We start from the raw sequence: 21,105 nt of genomic DNA on the forward strand, positions 1-21,105 counted from the left end.
CTTTGTTGGGGATATTTTTATCCACAGAAGAAAGAAAAGGACTTTAAGGAGTTAAATGTGTGCTTGGCAAAATTGTCTCGGCCAGCAGTTCAGGCATGGCAGTTTTCCGGTCTACGTGCAAGACTTGTAAAAGAGACAACTGGTTAATTGAGCCAAGGGGAAAATGTATTTAAGATGTCCATGTTTAAAGACATCTTGTTGTCAAGTTTTTTGTTAGGTTGCTGTCAGGTTGTTACCGTTATTATTTTGTTTGGTGAAGAAGCTGTAAATACTCTATGACCATTTTGCAAAGGATTTATCTATTGTCAGTAAAAGTTTCTTACTGATAAAGCAGACGTGAGTACTTGATTTATTCCTCAAGTAAGACTTAAAAGCTAGCAACCAGTGTGCTTCCAGTACTTCGCAGTCAGCACACACTCTGGAAAATCAAACCCCGACAGCCTTCCCCAACCTGATATCTTTCAGATGTGTTGAACTTTAAATCCAGCATCTTCAGCCAGCATATTTAGAGGGCACCAGCTTGGAGAAGGCGTGACAGAATTTTTTGGAACTTACAATAGCGTTTGGCCAAAAGCAAATACGTACTCCTTGCAGCCAGCAAAGAATTGATATGACTTTTAAACCGACATTTTAGGTAACCAAATGCTTGGCACAATCCTTAATGGAGTCATTATTTGATACCACGGATTTACCTGATGGTTTACATCATGGAAATAAAATTTTAACTATTTTACATTTGGCCAGTCAGAGCTAAATTGTAACTCCATGCTGGCTCCAAGATAACCAGCAAAGAGACAATGTCTGTTTCATACCATTTCCCCCAGCCATTTGGTGGATAGTCCTATGAATGAACAAATGTGCATTAGAATAGCTGCTGGTAACAGTCTGACTGAACAATCGATGATGGTATTAAGACTTGTGGGTGATATAGAGAATTCCTTTGCAAATGTTTGGTACTTGGTTTGGTATAGACTGGGAAAGATCATGTCTGAGAACAAAAAGAATGGAAGCAAATTGCTTCTTCAGCAGCAAAGACCCTTCATAGCTTGTAATGTACATTATCCCATATGCAGAATTAAAAAGTAAGCAACACTTACCAGGCCTTCCGAGGCCACTTAAGTCCTCTAAAAAGGAAAACAGAAAAATGAACGCACACGTATTAGTGGAATATACAAAAGAGGTTCATGAGCAGGATTTTGCTAAATCTAACAGAAGCTAAAGATGGAAGGAAGATAATGTTTAGTGGTTACGTTTCATGATGATCTCTTAAATCTTTTGTATCGTTAGTGGAAGATGTAAAGAAGAAATGAGAAGCTCATGCATAAAAATGGAAAAGCTGTATTATTATATCGGCACGCTATATGGCACAATGGCCTAACATAGCACCAAATTCTATTTTAGTGACAGATCCCCGAATCACACAAATTCCCAGCATGCAGGATCCATTTTAAAGCTCTACAGCATCCAACTGACGTTACCTTCAGTGCACTCTACTGCAATAGATTTTCCACCTTGGGTTTCAAGAAAAAGAAAGAATGCTGGAATGAAGTGCTAGGTAATGAATACAAGTGGGAAATAAGACTTCTGCTCATGTTTTATAAACATAAGTTTAAAAGATTGGAAGCAAGCAGTGCAACATAACTCATTATGATTCAACAACATAATTTAGGTCAGGGGTGGGCAACATGCAGCCCAAATGTAGCCTGCCATCTCCCCAAATGGCGAAATTTGCTTTTTCAGGGGGAGATGTGGACAGCAGTCAGTATAGAGCACCCGAAGGGTCGAAATTAGTTTGTTTACAAGCTAAATTTGACATTTTGGATGCTCTGTACCCTCCACGGACATCCTAAACAAGGGAAGCAGCACAGACCACAGAGGGGTGTCTGGGACAGCGAGAATAATCCTGCAGTTGTCCACACCTGGTTTAAGTGCTGATGGACAACCTATGATGTGCCGCTACATTACTATCCAGCCCTCCATTCAGTTTAGTACTGAACCGGTTAAACCATCACAGCTACCCAGGGTTTAAATAAACCCAGCGTAGCCATGAACAAGTGGGATTGAGTAAGCATGCTGGCTCCCAGCCACCCGGCCACCTCTGCTGAGCTAAACAACCCAGGCATGCTCTGTCCCTAAGCTGTTGTCTGTGACATCCAAACCTGAAAATTGGGTTGTGCGAGAAGAACAATCCACACTTGTAACCCAAGAACAAACAATGGCTTACAAGTGTGTGTTGCTCCTCTCCAACAAACCACAAGTCCGGGTTTGGACATCACAGACAACAAGCCAAGGAGGAGCATCCCTGAATTGTTTGGCTCAGCAGGAGCGGTCAGCTGGCAAAGGGCATCGGCCAGTGATCAGCTTGGCAAGAGTGGCAGAAGCCCCAGCTGCTCTTGCCAAGCGGGGCCGCGATCACCACTTGTGCTGCTGCCCATGCCCCACTTCCCAAATCCGAATGTGATCAGGGCCGAGACACTTTTCCTTTTATGTTCCCAGTCCTGTGTTTGCGCAAAAACAGGACTAGCAACCATTTTCTGCACTTCCCCATAGCTGGGGAATATGTGCGAAGGGGGCTTCCCATTTGCACACAGTAAGAAAAGAACAGGTTGCTTACCTGTAACTGTGGTTCTTTGAGTGGTCATCTGTGCAGTCACACTATGGGCTCTGCGCTTGCGCTGAGCTGAGCTTCGGAAAGGATCAGTAGCCGAGTAAAAAACCGTTTGGAAGGTGGGAACCCCTCCCCCACCGTCCCCCGCGCATGCTCCAGCCCTCTCCCGCCTTCCCCTCAGTTCCTTTGCGACTAGATCGAACCTGGTACCAAGAGGAAGACGGAGTTGAACAACTAGCATGACACCGTAGAGGGGACGGAGGGAGGGTTGTGTGACTGCACAGATGACCACTCAAAGAACCACAGTTACAGGTAAGCAACCTGTTCTTCTTCTTCGTGGTCTCTGTGCATCACACTATGGGTGATTACCAAGCTTTGTACTCACCGGAGGAGGGTCGGTGTCATTGTAAGATTGCCGAAAGGACCACTCTGCCGAAAGAGGAATCGTTCCTGGAGTGGGTGTCGACACCATAGTGTTTGACGAAGGTCAACGGGCGTGACCAAGTAGCTGCCTTGCAAATGTCAATAAGTGGAACTCCTCTGGCGAAGGCAGTGGATGTGGCCAAACTTCTGGTGGAATGTGCCCTTACCACGGTGGGGGGTTGAAGCTTTGACGTTTGGTATGCAAGGCGGATGGTACTAGCTATCCATCCCGCAAGGCGTTGGGAAGAGACTGCTTGGCCCTTTTGAGCACCTCCATAGCAAACGAAAAGTCTATTAGTGGTGCGGAAGGCCTGGGTCCTGTCTTTGTAGAAGGCAAGGGCCCTACGGACGTCGAGGCAGTGCAATCGTTTTTCGATGGAGGTGGTGGGAGAAGGAAAGAAGGCTGGTAAGACGATTGGTTGATTGATGTGGAATTCTGAAACTACTTTAGGTAAGAAGGCGAGGTCTGGACGGAGAACGACTTTGTCGGTGTGGAATACTGTGAGCGGTGGATCGACATGGAGTGCGCAGAGTTCACTTGATCTTCGGCCAGATGCTATGGCAACCAGGAAGGCAACTTTCCAGGTAAGCAGGTGTAGCGATGTAGTGGCTAGTGGCTCGAAGGGTTTTGTAGTGAGGGCATTGAGGACTACAGACAAACTCCAAGTTGCGTATATAGGCTTTATAGGTGGAATTAGATTCTTTAGGCCTTTTAGAAATTTTTTGATGATTGGAATGGAGAAGAGGGTTCTGCCCTTGATTTCGCCTCTGTGAGCTGATAGTGCAGCGAGATACACTCTGATGGAAGAGTACTGTAGGCCTTTAGAATACAAGTAGTGTAGGAAGAGGAGGACGTCCTTAGTTGAGCATTGTTCAGGCTGGAAGGAGTTGGCAGAAGCGAAAGCGGAAAAGGATGCCCACTTCTTTGAGTATGAATTTCTTGTAGAGGGTTTTATGGATGCAGATAGGATTTCTTCGACGTCTGCGGGGAGGTCCGGTGTGGAGGCAGGTGTAGCTAGGCGTTGTGTATCCTCCATGCCGAGAGGTTGAGGGTGTGTAGGTCCGGATGATGAATTTGGCCGTGATTGCAAGATAGGAGAGATGGGTAGAGTGGTAGAACGTAAGGTTCTTTGTCTGCTATGCGGAGAAGAGAGGAGAACCAAGCTTGTCTGGGCCACCGAGGAGCAATCAGTATGCAGTTGGCATTGTCTGTGATGATCTTGGCTATCACCTTGTTGAGCAGGGGAAACGGAGGAAATACATAGAGTAGAGGACCGTACCAATTGTGGAGGAACGCGTCCCCTAGTGAGGCAGTGCCTACACCTCCTCTGGAGCAGTAATGTTTGCAGGCTGTGTTTTCTTCGGAGGCGAAGAGGTCTATGTCTGGTCGGCCCCAGCGATGGAAGAGGTAATGGGTCATCGAGGTGGAGAGTTTCCATTCGTGTTGGGGGCGTATATGGCGACTGAGAGAGTCTGCTAGGGTATTGTCCGTACCAGCAATGTGAATTGCGGTAAGGTGGATTCCTCTGGGAATAGTCCAACTGAGTAGCTTGAGGGTAAGGTTGACAAGCTTTGACGAGTGCGTGCCCCCTTGCTTGTTGATATGCCATAAGACTGTGGTGTTGTCTGTGAGGACTTGGACGTGTCGGTTGGAAAGTTCCGGTTCGAATGCGAGCAGAGCTTTCCTGACCGCTTCGAGTTCTAAAAAGTTTATATGGTTTTTCGACTCCGATCGCGACCAACGATCTTGGATCTGTAGTGGGCCGCAGTGAGCTCCCCAGCCTATGGTGGAAGCGTCTGTGGTTAGGACCCGTGACGGCGTCGTCAGATGGAATGGAACACCGTGAAGGAGATGTCTGGGTATTGTCCACCATTGAATAGATTGCACTATATGTTTTGGGAGGCTGAGGAAGTGTCGTCTGGGATTGCGTGACCTGTCGAAGTGTCGGAGGAACCAAAGCTGTAGGGGGCGCATTCTGAACCTGGCCCATTTGATGACGGCGACGGTCGATGCCATGTATCCTAGTAGGCACTGGATGGAGTGTACTGATGTTCGAGTGGCTGACATTATGACTCGGGCTTTGTTTATCAGTGTACGGGATCGTTCGAGTGGTAGGTAGGCTCTTGCAGGTATGGAGTCGAGACGGGCTCCGATGAAGGTTATTGATTGGGTCGGTTGGAGAACGGACTTTTCGTGGTTTATACACAGTCCGAGGTCGTTGAGTAGGGAGATAGTGGTCGATATGTGATTTTGGAGATGCTGTTTGGAGTCTGATACCAAGAGCCAGTCGTCTAGATATGGATAAACCTCGACACCTAAGAGGCGGAGATGGGCGCAGACGACTGCCATACATTTGGTGAACACCCTTGGGGCCGATGAGAGGCCAAAGGGTAGCACGCAGAACTGGTAGGTGTCTGTGCCTATGGCGAAGCGTAGAAAGTGACGGCAGGATTCGTGGATGGAAATATGAAAATAGGCGTCTTTGAGATCGACGACGGCGAACTAGGCGTTTTCTCTCAAGAGTTGTAGAGTTGTGCTCAAGGTTGTCATTTTGAATTTCTGGGGACGTATAAATGAATTTACGTCTCTCAAGTCCAAAATAGGTCTGAGACCTCCGTCTCGCTTCGGAACTGTGAAATATCGGGAGAAAAAACCCCCGGCTGCGAGCTGTTCGGGAATTTTTTCGATAGCTCCCTTGTGCAAAAGTGTTAATGTTTCTTGAAGCAGTACTTCCGATGGTTTTGTATACTTCACAGTGCCGAGGGGAGGGAGAGTCTGGAAGTCTATCCTGTATCCTGTAAGAACGATGTCTAACACCCACGAGTCCGTAGTGATGTTTTCCCACGCGTGAAAGAATGTGGCGAGACAGTCTCGAAAGAGGTGGGATCGAGGGTGTGGCGTGGCGTCAAAAACGACGTTTAGAGAAATTGTCCCCTTTCTTTTGGGATCTAAACTTGTTTTGAGGGGTAGTCGTCTTCCTTTGGAAGGTTTGAGAAGGCTGGAACCTTGGTGTTCTGTCGAAAGACTGCCTCTGTGAGTATGGCTGGTATTGACGTGGCCAGCGACGGGATTTCTGGAATTGTTGTTGCTGCTGTTGCTGTGGGCCGATGCCCATCTTTTTGGCAGTTGTTCTTGCCTTCTGGACATTATCCATCTGTTCATCGGTCTTTGAGTTGAAGAGACCATCCCCATCGAAAGGGAGGCTCTCGATGCGTGATCTGGCTTCTGGTGTGAGACCAGCAGATCTAAGCCAGGCGTGGCGCCGGAGGGCTATTGCGTTTGTCATGAGTTTAGAATAACAGTCGGCTTGGTGCCGGGTAGAGTTGGTCTGAAGCTTAGAAAGTTTGGATGCTTGAGCTTGAAAAGCTCTTGCTAACTCCCTCTGGTCGTCTGGCAAATAGTCACACAGGGAGCCCATTTTGTCCCAGAGAAAAGCCTGGTAACGAGCCATCAGTGCCTGGTAGTTAGTCACTCGAAGACCTAAAGCTGACGCGGAATACGCACGACGACCCATAAAGTCCAATCTGCGACCTTCTTTATCGACCGGAGAGGAGTGTGCTTTCTGTGATCTAGAATGCGAGGACTCTACGATTATCGAGTTGGGCTTGGGATGGGAAAATAAGAACTCAACGTCTTTAGCTTGAACTCGATACATGGACTCGAGCCTGCGTGATGTGGGTGAGATGAGCGATGGCGATTCCCAAGTCTGTTTTAGTGTTTGCAGTAAGATAGGCGAGAACGGTATTTCGGTTGGCGTCGAGGCTTCCGTGTACATATTGTCAAAGAACGGATCGTGAATCTGCTCTTGATGTTGTTGGGCGTCGACGCCTAGAGCAGTGGCCATATAAAGGACTTGTTCGGAAAATGAACCCATGTCCTCCGATGGCGAAGGGCGGTCCTTTGTGCCAACTTCATCCCCAGGAGAGGGTAGCGATGGCTGGATATTTGAGGATGAAGAGTCAGATTGATAGCCTTCTTGGGAAGCCTGGTCAGGTTGTAGCACGTGGTATGTATCTTCCTGAGGCTGAGGTGGTAGAGACAGAGATCGAGGAGGTACAGGTGGTGCAGACATATCTCGTGAAGGTGGAAGGCGAGGTTGACGCCTATCAGAGTAGGGATCGAAATAAGGGTCCCTGTCATAGTACAGGTAATCCCCTGTATAGCGGTAGTCTGAGTATCTATCCCAGTCGTGAGGCGGTGATCGAGATCGGCCTCTGTAATTATCGTAATAGCCCCTCGGATAGTGCTCTCTATATGGGGAAGAACGGTATCCGGAAGTCGATCTTGGAGAGTGCTGGCGTCGACGGTAGGCTTCCGAGGAGAGCTGAAGTGCAGTCGTGACTGCCTGCTCGGAACGCTCTTGGTTTGGAGAGGGGCGTCGAGGAAAAAACTGTGGAGCTCCTTGACTGGCTGAGGGAGGTCTGACTAGTGACAAAGCGCTGGAAGTCCTCCTAGGGGGAGGAGGAGGGGGGAGTGGTCTCTGTGTGGATAACGAGGATTCCCTGATCTCCCCTTCCAATGGCATCAAGAGAAGTTCATTGACCGGGCAATCAGGCGGGTCTGAACGTTCTCTGTTTGGCATCGGTTGTTGTGCTGTCGACAACCCTTGCGTTTGGAGTGGACGCTTCTTTTTCTTTTTAGGCTGGGCGTCGGGGGATGACCTTGGCTTCTTTGCCTTTTTAGCGAGCTTTTTCGCAGTCGGTATAGTAATAGAGCGCGATGGCTCGTTATGCGCCGTAGATACCGAGGGAGCTGACGATGTCGAAGCTTTCGGTATCGATACGGGGGATGACGCCATTTGTGAACCCGTAGGGTTAGGCGTGTCTACAGAGCGGAGCGTTCTTTTCCACAGCTCGGCTTTTAGGCGATCAGACCTGTGGCGTCTAGTTTGTTTGGAGAATGCCTGGCAGTGGTGGCAGGTCTCTACCACATGGGCTTCTCCTAGGCAGAGGACACAAAGGGAGTGGCCGTCAGCTGCAGGGAGTTTTGTGCCGCAGCGGACACACTTTCTAAATGGGGCTCTGAGGGCCATACAAGGTAGAGAGTAGTTTTTACAGAAGGAAGAGGTATAGAGGAGACGTAAAGTCGAGAAGAATGTATAGTTAAGAAAAAATAGCTCAAGAAGAGAATAAGATTTCTTTTTTCTTTTCTTTTTTTTAGAGAGAAGAATATAAGAAGTAAGAAGTAAAAAAGTTTTGAGAAGAAGAAAAAACTGAGAAAAAAGCTCAGCTAAAAGGTTTGTAAAAATTTACAAGGAGGATCCTTCCGACGAAGCTAGCAGGTAAGCGGTCGCAAAGGAACTGAGGGGAAGGCGGGAGAGGGCTGGAGCATGCGCGGGGGATGGTGGGGGAGGGGTTCCCGCCTTCCAAACGGTTTTTTACTCAGCTACTGATCCTTTCCGAAGCTCAGCTCAGCGCAAGCGCAGAGCCCATAGTGTGATGCACAGAGACCACGAAGAAGAATTGTATTTTCCCCCCTTTCAGTTTCCTGCTCCCATGCAGGTGTGCAAGAGTGGGAAACCGATGGATACCTAAACATGCAGGGGTGCAGCAAGGAAGAGCCAGTATCCAGTCCCCATTGCAGCTGCTGTCCCCATGTTGATCCTGAGAGCTGTCAAAACTGATAGCTCTCAAAAGCAAGGCAGAGACAGTGATGCCTATGGGGAACTGGGAAAGCACCCCATTTCTTCTGTGGAAGCAAGGGTGCCAAGCATGGGGGAGTGTGGGAGGGGTGCAGCCTGCAGGGGGGGGCAAGCCCCATTTATGTACATCCCCAGTTATGAGGAAGTGTGTGAAACGGTTCCTAGTTCCTGGTTTTGTGCAAAACCGGGACCGGGAACATTTTTTAAAAAAGGGAACCGCCCCAAACTGCAATCCCCCGGGATGCAGGCTGGAGGACTGACAGGGAGAAGGGGGGGGGGGGGAATAAGCAATGCACAGTAGCTTATTTGTCCGATCGTCTGTCAGGGCATATTAGGCTATCTGAAAAATAACCTACTGTGCGTGTAGCTTATTATGTCTTAAAGTGACGTGCAGTCATGGCCATTATATCTTCCATTGATATTAGTGGGACCTGAAAGTGATCATCTAGACTGGTGGTTTAGCTTAGCTGCAAAACCACAGAAACAAACCCTATACCAGGGTGCAGTAGCTACGTGGACATTCAGCTTTGGAAGTGTGTATGTGCGGGTTATCCATGGTAATTGCTCTCAACTAGCTCAAAATTCCAGTACTTAGCACTCAAGCTATGGTAATATTATTGTTCCTTGCCATACATCTACAAATGTGCCATTTGTGTATTGGCCTGTAATTGATGCAGCTATTTTCTATTTTTATAGTTGTTGCTGTACAACATTCTGAACCTTGTCATCATTATACACAAGACAGTATACTGCCAAATTAGTCCTGTATGGAATCACATAATTGGACATTTTTAAAAGTCATGTGCTCAAAAAAAAAAACCTGTCAAAAGACAGAAACAGCCACTTACTGGATTGTATCCAATGTTAGTCCTACTTAGAGTAGACTCATTGAAAGTAAGTTAAACTAACATTGGCTCCAATCCACTGGTTACCCTACAGACGATCAATTCAACTCATCACATGCCACAAACACAAAGGAACCTGCAGAGCAATTAACTGTAGATGATGCAAGACAGCCAAGACACATGCTGCAGAGGAGGACAAAATATCTTGTTTTATAGCAAATACATTACTTGTCCCCTACTGGAATTCCAGTTCATCTCCTTTGGACTGCTAGGGGCAAATTACAATATAGGATACAATACAAGAGCTGCATCAATCTGCTCTAGCTTGATTTAATGTTCTTGTTCATATCTACTTCATGTCACCCCCGGAGTAATATTCCATGAACATCTTGTGTGCACATTATACTCAGACACACATTACACTGCACTATATGTATTCCTTCATGGTTAATGGTAGATTAAAACAAAAAAGGCAAAATGATTTTAATTCAACAGACTAGTTTCTAAGAATGCCCCTATTTGGATAATTTATTGTCAAAAAATTCCAAAGGAACATACGAACATACAAACACCCACGTTTTCTTGTATGTGAATAAGCGTTAGGAATCTTTAGCTTCTATTATATGGTAGCATGCTTAGAAACTTGATTAGCAGTGCAAAGATCCTATCGGTTGATCTAAGGTGTCAAGTTTCTCATTTGCACATGATGTTGTTGACAAGTCTGTTCCAGAAATGACTACACTCAGGGGAATGCAGAGGTTAAGCAATTTAGACAAGGTCATAAACGTATGCAAGTGAAAGAAATCTTTGCCAGGGATGGCCATAAGGTATATTGGGATCACCTGGTGATTTGAGGTACATAGGCAAGTGTTTCTGATTCCTGTAATACATGATATGGGTGGCGAAAACAATAGCAACAGGAAAATGTCTTTTCTCACCCAAATTAGGTTGAAGGAAGATTGGGGTAACCAGGAATGGTCCTTGCATGAAAGGGTTGTGAGCTCAGTTCAGTTTTGGTACTGAAAACAAATTCCTAGGTTCAAATAATGCATTCTTTTGTGTTCTTTCATTCTAAGTGTATGTCTTTTTGCACCTGGCTTTGGTTGGTGGGTCTTGGAGTTCTAGTAAAAAAAATGAGGTAGATCCTGCAAGCCTGTAGTAGATCCTGCCCACCCCTGGTCTATGCCACAAATTACTATTATAGTTACAAGAACTCCTAGTGGAATACTGGAGTCCAGCATCAAGACATAGAACCTAGAAAGGTTCAGATGCCAACTTCCTTTGAGTCAAGTTTTTGAGATGCATAAAAACCCAACACCGCAAGTCCTATAAAAAGTATTTCATCCAATTTGATGTTTATAAGCAGAACTGAACTATAATGCCAGGTTCAGTTTACTATTACACTCATTAATAAACTTCTTACCTATAATGACTTTTACCTTCTTGCTTTCTTGATTGTCTTGATCATTGTAAACACGGCACCAATACGTGCCTTGATGTTCAGTGTCCACACAGGATACCTTGAAAAATATTACAACACGTCCTAATAAGATATACTTGAAAGTGCATCCTTAATCATTCCATCAATAGTATGGCCCACATTTGAATAAAGATTAAGACTAGCAAAACCACAGCACACCCAAACACTCAAGAAGTCTGAGTCTGAAGTCCCAAATTCTCCAGCAGCAAATTTAAAGTCTAGTTCTCTCTAAGGAGGTAAACCTGTGTCTAGGCTATGCGATTTCAGAATGCAGGCAGAGGCTCCCAGGATAGAGATGCTCCTCCATACAAAACAAATCCTTTCCAATAAAAAAACAAGAATCATGGAATCGTAGAGTTGGAAGGGGCCTACAAGGCCATCGAGTCCAACCCCCAGCTCATTTGCAGGAAGTTCTCGTCCTACCCTCTGGGGCAGCAGAGAACACATCCCTGTCCTCCTCTGACAGCCCTTCACGATATTATTTTTAGGTAACATTTTGGCCAGATGCATTTGTGTCCCTTGGGCACATAACCGTGTAGAGTGGGAGCAACTACTCAGAACAGAGTGCCCGTTTTCTCTTAAGATCCAAGCAGATCCTTGTCTGCCAAATCCCTGGCAATCTCTCTAGATTGAGCCTTGTCCCAACAACTTCCTTCCCATGCAAGCTGCAAAACCTCCACTTTTAGTAAGCCACAGGGGATGCCTAAATTCCAACAAAAGATATTTCCATGAACCGCTGATCCGTGCCCATTTGTTCTAGGCCAAGAAGAAGGGCTCTAGCCTACTTTTATCCCTGAACAAAGAAAACTGGATTTATTTCAATGCCCCCTTCTCTCGTAAGTTAAAAAAACCAGGTCTTGCTCATCTTAAGCATAATCATAATTGCACAATCTGAATCCACCTTTCCTGAAATATCCTCTTGCTAGGACTGCCTGAAATGCACTATACGAGTGCAAAAGGAAAAGGCTGCTCTACAACTCACATGAATTTAAGGGGAGAAGAACTTTCAGAAATAAGACATTGGGGGATCTACACTACTGCTTTAAAGCGCTTTATAACAGTTTTGACAACTGTTGGGGCCCAGGACACACTGCAAATACAGTTTTCAAAACGTTTTCAAAGTGCTTCAAAGTGCTTTAAAAGCAGTAGTGCAGATCCCCCCATTGTCTGAGAACAAAACTGTTGCAAAAATGTCATCAAACTAGCAGTAAATTAGTAGAGGTCATTGGGTTGGAGGGTAGTATCTAGCAGTAACTATAAACACGTAAAGCCCTTGTGTACTGTCTCTCTGCCCACCCAGTCAATACCTTTGGAAATAGGATACAAGCAATTATACTCACTTCAGAGTTCAGTACTCCAAAGAGAATCATGCAAACATTATCAGCATGCTAATGACAGAGCACTAGGAAGCTAAAGAACGTGTTACTTTATATATAGAATTTCAAAGTTATACTTAAAAAAGAACTTATTTCCAAGAGGCTTTGAATTTAAATTTGATAACATTTACCACTCAATTCACCATCAGTATAGCTAAAGAGAGAGGAAAATAACACTCACCATGTAGACCTTTTTATCTCCATTCGTTAGTGGAGAACCATTTCTGTACCACTGGTACTGGGGCATGGGGATTCCTATAGCTCCACACTGCAGAACCAAGATTTCTCCTACTATCAAGTTTTGGGACTGTGGATGGATGCAAATATGTATTTTCTTTTCAGGCACTTCAAGACAGCTTCCTTAAATGGAAGATTAAAAAAATGAGAATTTTTTTTTAGCTGCTGGTGAAAGTAGATATTTGATAGCAAACGCGTCTAGGTTGCCCTTTCTCTACAGCACACAAACAAGGGAAGAGATGGAAGATTTAAGAGGAGAAGCAGCAAGTAGGTGAGTGCATCATTCTTCCATTACTCACTGCGATTCCTCCATGCACGCACACACTCCCCTCCCCTCCCCTCCCCTCCCCAGCCACTTTTCCAATAGCCAAGGTTCTCAAACATGTATTTGCCAGATTAAGTGTGGGAAAAGAGGTTGGAGATGGGTGGAGAATTTCAAGGGAAAAGCAGCAGATAGAGCAAGGTTTCTTCTGCTATTTTGCCAAAGAATAACAACAGCCTAGGTTGTGAACATAGGAAGCTGCCTCATACCAAGTCATACCATTGGTTCATCTAGCCCAGCATTGTCAACATTTCTTGCCACCCATCGCTCCAGGGCTTCACACTTTCTTGGCTTTACCTGCAGATGCCGGGGATTGAACCTGGAAACCAAAGCAGGTGCTCTACCACTGAGCTAGAGACCTCCCCCATATTTGCCACTGAATATCTCATGATAAATAAGTACCCCATCTAAGGTTTACTTTTTTAAAGTTCTGAGCATGAAACCATACAGCAAGTTGTTTGATTCAAATTTATGATAGCTGTCATACTTGTATCCCACGCTTTCGCCAAGGTATTCTGGGAGACTCTCCTTTGGGTTTCTGCATTTTTCTCCCAATAAAGCTGAAGCTTTACCAAAAGTATGCCACATTAATATACAGGCTCTGGCTCTTTATACACAACCAAGTACCACTGAAAATAAGGAAATAGTACCAACATTGCTTTTTCTTCACTGTTGTGAAGGAGTTGCAGTTGCGATGCAGAAATGAGATTGATCACAGGATGTGAACACGCTCCTTTACTGGGGTTATTTCCAGAGAGATTAATTGTAAATATGCTGCTACTGCATTACAAACCAGGCTACAATGCTATTTCGTGTATTATAATAATAGTTAACAACAACTGTTAGACACGGACTGCAGTTGCCACCTAACCTATCAGAGACTTGGGAATTAAACATTCAATAACAACAACATGTACTGCATGCCTTGAAGCCCTTTGGTCTGTCCACTGTCCCAGATTCTCTCATTTTAGAGGTCACATAGGACAAGCAGACAATGTTTAATGGCGTCCAAGAACAGCTGATGTACCAACACACAGGCTGCTTTCATATGAGACACCTAAATAATTTCTTTGTATTGTGTATGTAATGACTTGACATGACATATTTAAATACTGGAAATTAAAAATATTAGAAACAGAAATTCCATTCCCACCACTTCCTGCTACAAGACGTGCTGAATAGCCAGGTAGCCCAGATACTTGGTTCCTAGGTATAATTTATTTATTTATTTATTTATTTATTACATTTCTATACCGCCCAATAGCCGGAGCTCTCTGGGCGGCTCACAAAAATTAAAAACATTCAAAGTATAAAACAACAGTATAAAACTTGTTGTTGTTGTTTTAAATGAATACTGTTGTTGTTTTTATACTGTTTTTATGTTTTTTAAATTTTTTGTATACTTTTAATGTCTACTATTTTTAATTGTTGTAAACCGCCCAGAGAGCTTCGGCTGGGGGGCGGTATATAAATGTAATAAAATAAATAAATAAATAAATAAAACCATACTATAAAATACAATATAAAAGCTCAACCAGATAAAAACAGCAGCAATGCAAAATTACAAATTTAAAACACCAAGTTAAAATTTATTTATAGACTGTTAAAATGCTGGGAGAATAAAAAGGTCTTCACCTGGCGTCTAAAAGCATATAATGTAGGTACCAAGCGAACCTCCTTAGGGAGCTCATTCCATAGCCGGGGTGCCACAGCAGAGAAGGCCCTCTTCCTGGTAGCCACCTGCCTCACTTGCTTTGGCAGGGGCTCGCGGAGAAGGACCCCTGAGGATGACCTTAGGGTCCGGGCAGGTACATACGGGAGGAGGTGTTCCTTCATATAGCCTGGCCCCAAGCCGTTTAGGGCTTTAAATGTTAATACCAGCACTTTGAATCAGGCCCGGACCTGGACTGGAATTTGTTGCTTCCTAGAGAGCTATCCATTGGTCATTCACTTATATACTAATTATATCTCTACTACTTTACTTCACCCATCATTCACTAAATCAACTTTCAAAAATCAAGGTCTCGTGTAAATGTAACACCCCCCAATCTTTTAACCCTAAGGGTCTGCAGACTTCTGTCCCAAATGCTTATGCAATGCATACTTGCATGCATTCACTATAGAGGGACAGCACAAGGCACTGGGGATTGTATGCATCAGCAATGCAGAATCTCAGGCCCGGGAGCAAAATCCAGTCTGCTTGGAGTCCCAATTCAACCCTTCAGGGTTCCGCAGATGGGGTGGGAGACTTTTTTCCTGCTGAGAACCACGTTACCTCTTTCAAAACTTGCCCAGGACTTCCCCACCACCAGAGTGGGGCCAGTGCCAAAAGAGGGAGGAGCCAGAGCCAAAGTGGGTGGAGCTTTAGAAGTGACTCTTAATTTTGCCCAGTGCGTGATACAGAGAAACAGACCTTTGCATCCTCCTTCACAAAGGCATGAGCCTGCCTTTGTAGTTGGAAGGAATCCATAATTGTAATTGGGGTAAAAAATATTGGTAACTTGGAGTGGTGCCAATGAAGGTTCTTGGCCTTGGAAGAACCTGGAGGTCTGGACTGGGAGGCCTGGAGGTCCACATTTGGCCCATGGAGCAGAGGTTCTGCATCCCTAACTCCACTGCATGCTGTAGGATGTATGCCAGGGGTTTGAAGCCCGGGAGCCGAATTCCATTTCAGAGAAGCTCTCGGTGGCGGCATCCCAGCGGTGGGCAAAGCCAAAGGCAACACGGAGGGCCCAAAAGACCAAAAATACCAGCCTATTGTAGTTTAGAGCTCTGAAATGCCAGTCAGTGGGCCTTAGGAGAAACATTTTGACCTTTTAGAATGGGGAGAAAACTGCAGAAAAGAGGGGAAATCGTGGCCATCTGTGAAACCCTGAAGGGCCGGATTGGGACCCCAAGTGGGTTGGATTTGGCCCCTGGGTCTGAGATTCTGCATTCCTGATTTATGCAATCCCCAGTGCTTTGAGCTGTCCCTGTCTAGGGAGAATGTATGGTGTATCCCCTTCAGGTACAGAAAGATATTTTCTTAGACTACTACTACTATACTGTTAGTTTTACTCTACCCTGTGTCTGTTTGGTGCATTCTCTTCCCCTTCTTATTGTTTTATTAGATTTTATTAGAATGTAAGCCTATGCGGCAGGGTTTTGCTATTTTATTGTTTTCCTCTGTACAGCACCATGTACATTGATGGTGCTATATAAATAAATAAATAAATAAATAAATAAATAATAATAATAATACATGTTGTTCATGCCACCGGTTACAAAGATATCAGAAGATGTAAGGGGTTAGTATATGATACTTTTAAAGAAGCAGCTCAAGCAAGTAATTTGTAATTGAAGATGTGGAATGGCAAAGATAATGGCAAAGATAAATAAATAATGATAAAATCGACGTTTAGTACTTGAACTAGCACTCTGAATTCTTTATATGCACTTCTGTTATGAAATCTCTCGCCATGTGATATACATTAAAATGTGAAGCAATTTCTTTAGCGATCAATATCTCGCGTTCCACTCAGTCAATTTACTTTTTCTTTTCTTTTTTAATTAAAACATTTACCACACACATTCTGCAAAAAATACCGAACATCACTTTTGGGGCTAGTTTCATCAAAATAATTGGAAAAATATGCTTTTCTATTATGTATGACTCCAAAACTGTGTGTCATAGTGATTTCCAGTTCTATTTATTTTGAAAAAGCATTCAAAACTGAACAGCTTTCTGTCTTACTGTACCAATCTATCTCTAATAATTTGAATACAAATTTCATACGAAATTGTGAAATCACAAGATTGGATAAGAAGCTGATTAACAAAGTTATTAAATCATAAGTTACACACACACACGGTTGCAATATTTTTTCACAATGGATACAAGCTAGTATAACACTAGAGCCACTTCTTTCAATTAAGATGAGCCTCTGGAAATATAACTATTTAATATAAATTATCAGATAGACATTTAAAGTTAATAGACACAGTTTATAAAGATGCACATTACTTTCTACTAAAGAGACAGAGAGAAATGATAAAACATATAGCATGTGAATTCTCCTAGAACACAATCTGTCTTATACCAAAAATCAGGGAATAGTGGAGAAACATTAACATTTAAACATGCATAAATGCAAATCAGTGAGATGTTAGCATTAGGCAAGAATATAATATCCACTTTTAAGAAGCTCTGAGGTATTCAGAAAAGAACTGTTTTTTCAGTAACGTAAGACTAAGTCTGGGTTTGGACAACACGATAACCAACGGTGAGTTAAATAACCAACGGAAGGTTAAATAGTCAATGGTTGGTTATTGTGTTATCTGCAAGGACCATTTCATACCATGGTTGGTTATTCGGCCGAAATAACCAGCCCAAATAATCAATGCTGTGCAGAGTTGATTATTTGAACAACCATTGGTTAGGGTGTCATGTGTCAGGCACTGTTGATTATAACACTGCACACAGTTGGTTATTTTCAGCAACTACCGAGTCCCCTGGCAAGAGTGACCAAAGCAGCAGCTGCCACTCTAGTCCAGCCAACAGAACTCACAATGGTTGATGTGATATCAGCAGGAGTACTGAGGAGGGGGGGAGAGAGGACAGGAATGTGTCAAACACACCATTGACTAATAATTAACTTGATCCTGGCCTTAATCCACACCACGGTTGATTATAATCATGTTGTGTGGTTGATTATCCCCTTGATAATCAACCGTGGAGTTGATTATTAACCCACCATTGACTATTGTGTTGTCTGAACGCAGAAACATTTCTTGTACAACTAGTACTGCAAGAGGAGTGATAATATAAATTAATTTTTCTTTTGCTAATGGCAACATAAGTACATTCATAACAGAGAATGTCTAAGATGTCATAACCTTCATCCTTGTTACTGCATATATCAGTCCGCTTTTCCTGTATGCTTACTTCCTCAGTAAAATTTCGGGCTACTGCAGGTTTCTACAAAAATTCCATGAAGTACTAAATTATAATTTACATATTATAAGTTTTGTGTATAATTTAAATATTCTGCAGTTTTATATATTTCAAGATGGCTTAGTGACCTTTGGCTGTTGGAAACCCCCTTACATGTCATCAAAATTTCATGCCTCACTAAGTCAGGAGTTACAAAACCATTGACATTTGACGTTATGGCATGCCAACAAATTAAACACAACATTTCCAGAGTACTATAAACTGGGAAGTAGCTTGACAGGAAAAAAGGTATGAAAGTAGAACTACAGTCTGGTTTCGGTGAAAAAGGAGAAGCTGGCCAAAGAAAACGTATGCTATAGTTATTGATGTTCCTACAAACTTTAGTGATACAGAGTTATTGGCCACAGAAAGCCATTCTAGGGACCGCTCCAGACAAACAGTTTTTGGAGCAATAAATGCACAGCTGTTGCATTTGGATGTAGAAACTCTAGGCTCAAATCCTCACCCAGCTATGAATTTCACTGTGTGGCTAGGAGCAAGTTTCTCTACACCTCTCCTTCCTCTCCCCTTCCTCCCAGTCATTTATTTGCAAGTCAAATGCAATTATTAAAACCTGTACAACATTACAAAATATATAACAAAAATGAAGCCATGAAGTAATTAAACAATTAAAAGAGAGCTCAGTAAATCTGAGCTAAAATAAGCTAGGCCTTTACACCAAAGAATCATATTTACTGTTGTTAACCACGATAGTAGTTAAGACCTTTAGAACAAATTTTTGAAGTTGCTAAGCCAAAAAGCACAACCTGCTGACTCACCCTACTATCTTGATCAGACAAGCAGGTAGCATGTATTTCTTAAGGTACATTCATGATGCAACCTATATATAGTATTTTCAGGGAATTCTGAATGTGGTAATGCATATGAAGGACAAACCCATAGATGAGGTAGCAGAACTTCAACTTCTGAGGATCTACAAATAGATAGTCGTTGGCCATAAGGATACTACTGTTGGCATGGTTCAAAATTATAAAGCTGTAAAAACTTGTCAGAGGGAGCAATCTCATGGCTATTAGACACTGTCTAGAGGACCATAGGATTCTTTGGTTTCTGGGAAACGAGGTCAAAACCAGAGCTCTGACCTCGGAGCCCAGAAACCTCTCTCACTGCCCCCTTGTAACCAGCATGGATCTCTCTGTGCTGGCTACATGGAAATGGAGCACAGGGAGGTCGAAAAGGGGGCAATCCCAAAGGCAGGGATGGGAAGAGACTGCAGTAGCTGCTTTATGCAGCTTCCTATCAGGTCTCTAGGCCCCTTTTCTTCTCCTCCCCAAAGCCACACTCAGGCCTTAGCTAGACCTAAGGTTTATCCTGGGATCGTCCCGGGGTCATCCCTGTTCATGTAAATGACACACAGGATATCCCAGGAGCAGGCAGGGATGACTCCGGGATGATCCTGGGATAAACCTTAGGTCTAGCTAAGGCCCTAGACAAAATGCAGGGCAGCTGAAGCACGGAGGAGAAGATCCCCTCCATGTTCCAGCCACCATGTGCAATTGGCAGCCTCTGATTTCAGGGGCTGGCTCTCAGCCCAACCCAACCAGAGTTGTTGTTGTGAGGGTGAAATGGAGAGGAGGAAAAAAGGCAAGATATAAATGTAATAAATAAATAAATTTCCCAATCCCAAGATCTGCTCATTGATTGTTCCCACTCTGCAAAGCTTTTATAACTCACCATGACAAGCTCCTTGGATATCACAAACATCCAGTTGTGCCCATCGGCTGAACTCATAGGAAGAGTCACTGTTCACTCGACATATGTAAAACCCAGCATCATCCGCATTCACTTGGTTGAGGACAAGTTCTGGGGAATTCCCATGTGGAACCTGAGTTCAGTTGGATCAAAAAAGATAACTTAGCACAAATTGAAACAGTGGAGGATAAAATACAAGAGTACTTGTTTTCCATATGAGAACTACAATAAAATACATTGCCTATTTGAACCAGCCAATGGAACTATCCCATTTTATCACCACAGCATCATTGAGGCTCAAGGTTACCAAGCAAGTTTCACAGTTGAGCAGGGTCTTGAAAGAAGCTCTTGATTCACATGATCACAGTTTGGGAAATAAGCCATGGTGGCTTATTTCCCCTTCCGCAGGTGCTGGTTGCATGCCAGGGGAATTAGAATAATTATCACGTGAAATATCCACAGGCTGTTGTAGGGTTCTGGATGGCTTGTCACCCACAGCAACAAGCCGCCTTGGCCGGGTTTGCATGACACGACAAGTCGCGCTGCCTCGGGTAATTATGGTAATCCCCCAGCATGCAACTGGCATGTGCAGTTGCCACCGTAGCTTTATTAAACACCTGCAATCTTGCAAACCAGGTCAAGGTCTCTCTAGTTCAGGTCCAACACTCTATTCACTACATAACAAGTGGTAAGAATGAAGAGATGAAATTCTAAAGCAATTGTGAGATTTAATGTAGCGACATAGGAATAGAAAGCCAGAATTATTTATTTGTTACATTTATATACCGCCCTATAGCTGAAGCTCTCTGGGCGGTTTACAAAAGTTAAAAACAGTACACATTAAAAGTATACAAAATTTAAAACATAAGATCAACAGTATAAAAACAACAGTAAATGCATACGTGTTCCCCAAGAAAGAATGCACGTAAGAAGTGACAATAACTTCATCCATCCTCACAGCCTTCCCATTTTGCTGGTGAATTGGAACAGATCAGAAGTGATATTCCTGCTCAGGCACAAATTTGTTAGCCATAGGTAAATCATGATATGTTTCCCATCAGTAAAATGGCACAGCTGAGTGTATGAGTGGTATTAGAGTCACGGTTCACATTTTTACTTCACTACTAAACATTTGCAACTGTGCATTTATTCGCATCCCAGGCTTCACATACGTGTGTCACCAACTTAACAAGATGTTTTATGAGGCTGCACCTTCTATATCGGGGTGGGCAACCTTTAGGGGCCTGCAGGCACATTTTTCATTTTCCTCCAGTCTCGGGGGTGCATTTGGCATTTCCCCCCTGGAATCCCCTCCTCCTCCTCACTTGGGATTCCTTCTCACACCACCTCTCCCTTCTTCTTTTCTCAACTTCTCCTCTGCCCACCAGACTGATTTATTTTCGTGCTGCTGCCCTCACTTCCTTCTCCTCCTGCGATTTCCTTCCCCACTGCTGCCACAGTCGCTTCCTTCTGCTTGATCCTTCCTT

At 43.9% G+C, this 21,105-nt stretch overlaps 1 protein-coding gene across 3 annotated transcripts in view; it reads right to left on the reverse strand.

Moving 5' to 3' along the window:
- The window catches only part of MALT1 (MALT1 paracaspase), a 56,844-nt gene that overhangs the window by 26,808 nt on the left and 8,931 nt on the right, over window positions 1–21,105 (reverse strand). For 2 of the 3 annotated variants that reach the window (XM_063128193.1, XM_063128195.1), the window contains 5 exons: window positions 19,601–19,751; window positions 12,556–12,734; window positions 10,942–11,038; window positions 1,479–1,511; window positions 1,098–1,124 (listed from right to left, as the gene is read on the reverse strand). In XM_063128193.1, the coding sequence (XP_062984263.1) occupies window positions 1,098–1,124; window positions 1,479–1,511; window positions 10,942–11,038; window positions 12,556–12,734; window positions 19,601–19,751 (487 nt within the window). The remainder of the gene's footprint in view (window positions 1–1,097; window positions 1,125–1,478; window positions 1,512–10,941; window positions 11,039–12,555; window positions 12,735–19,600; window positions 19,752–21,105) is intronic. The other variant, XM_063128194.1, reaches the window with a different exon arrangement.

The sequence above is a fragment of the Elgaria multicarinata genome, chromosome 6, assembly GCF_023053635.1.
Source record: "Elgaria multicarinata webbii isolate HBS135686 ecotype San Diego chromosome 6, rElgMul1.1.pri, whole genome shotgun sequence".
Taxonomy (NCBI): domain Eukaryota; kingdom Metazoa; phylum Chordata; class Lepidosauria; order Squamata; family Anguidae; genus Elgaria; species Elgaria multicarinata.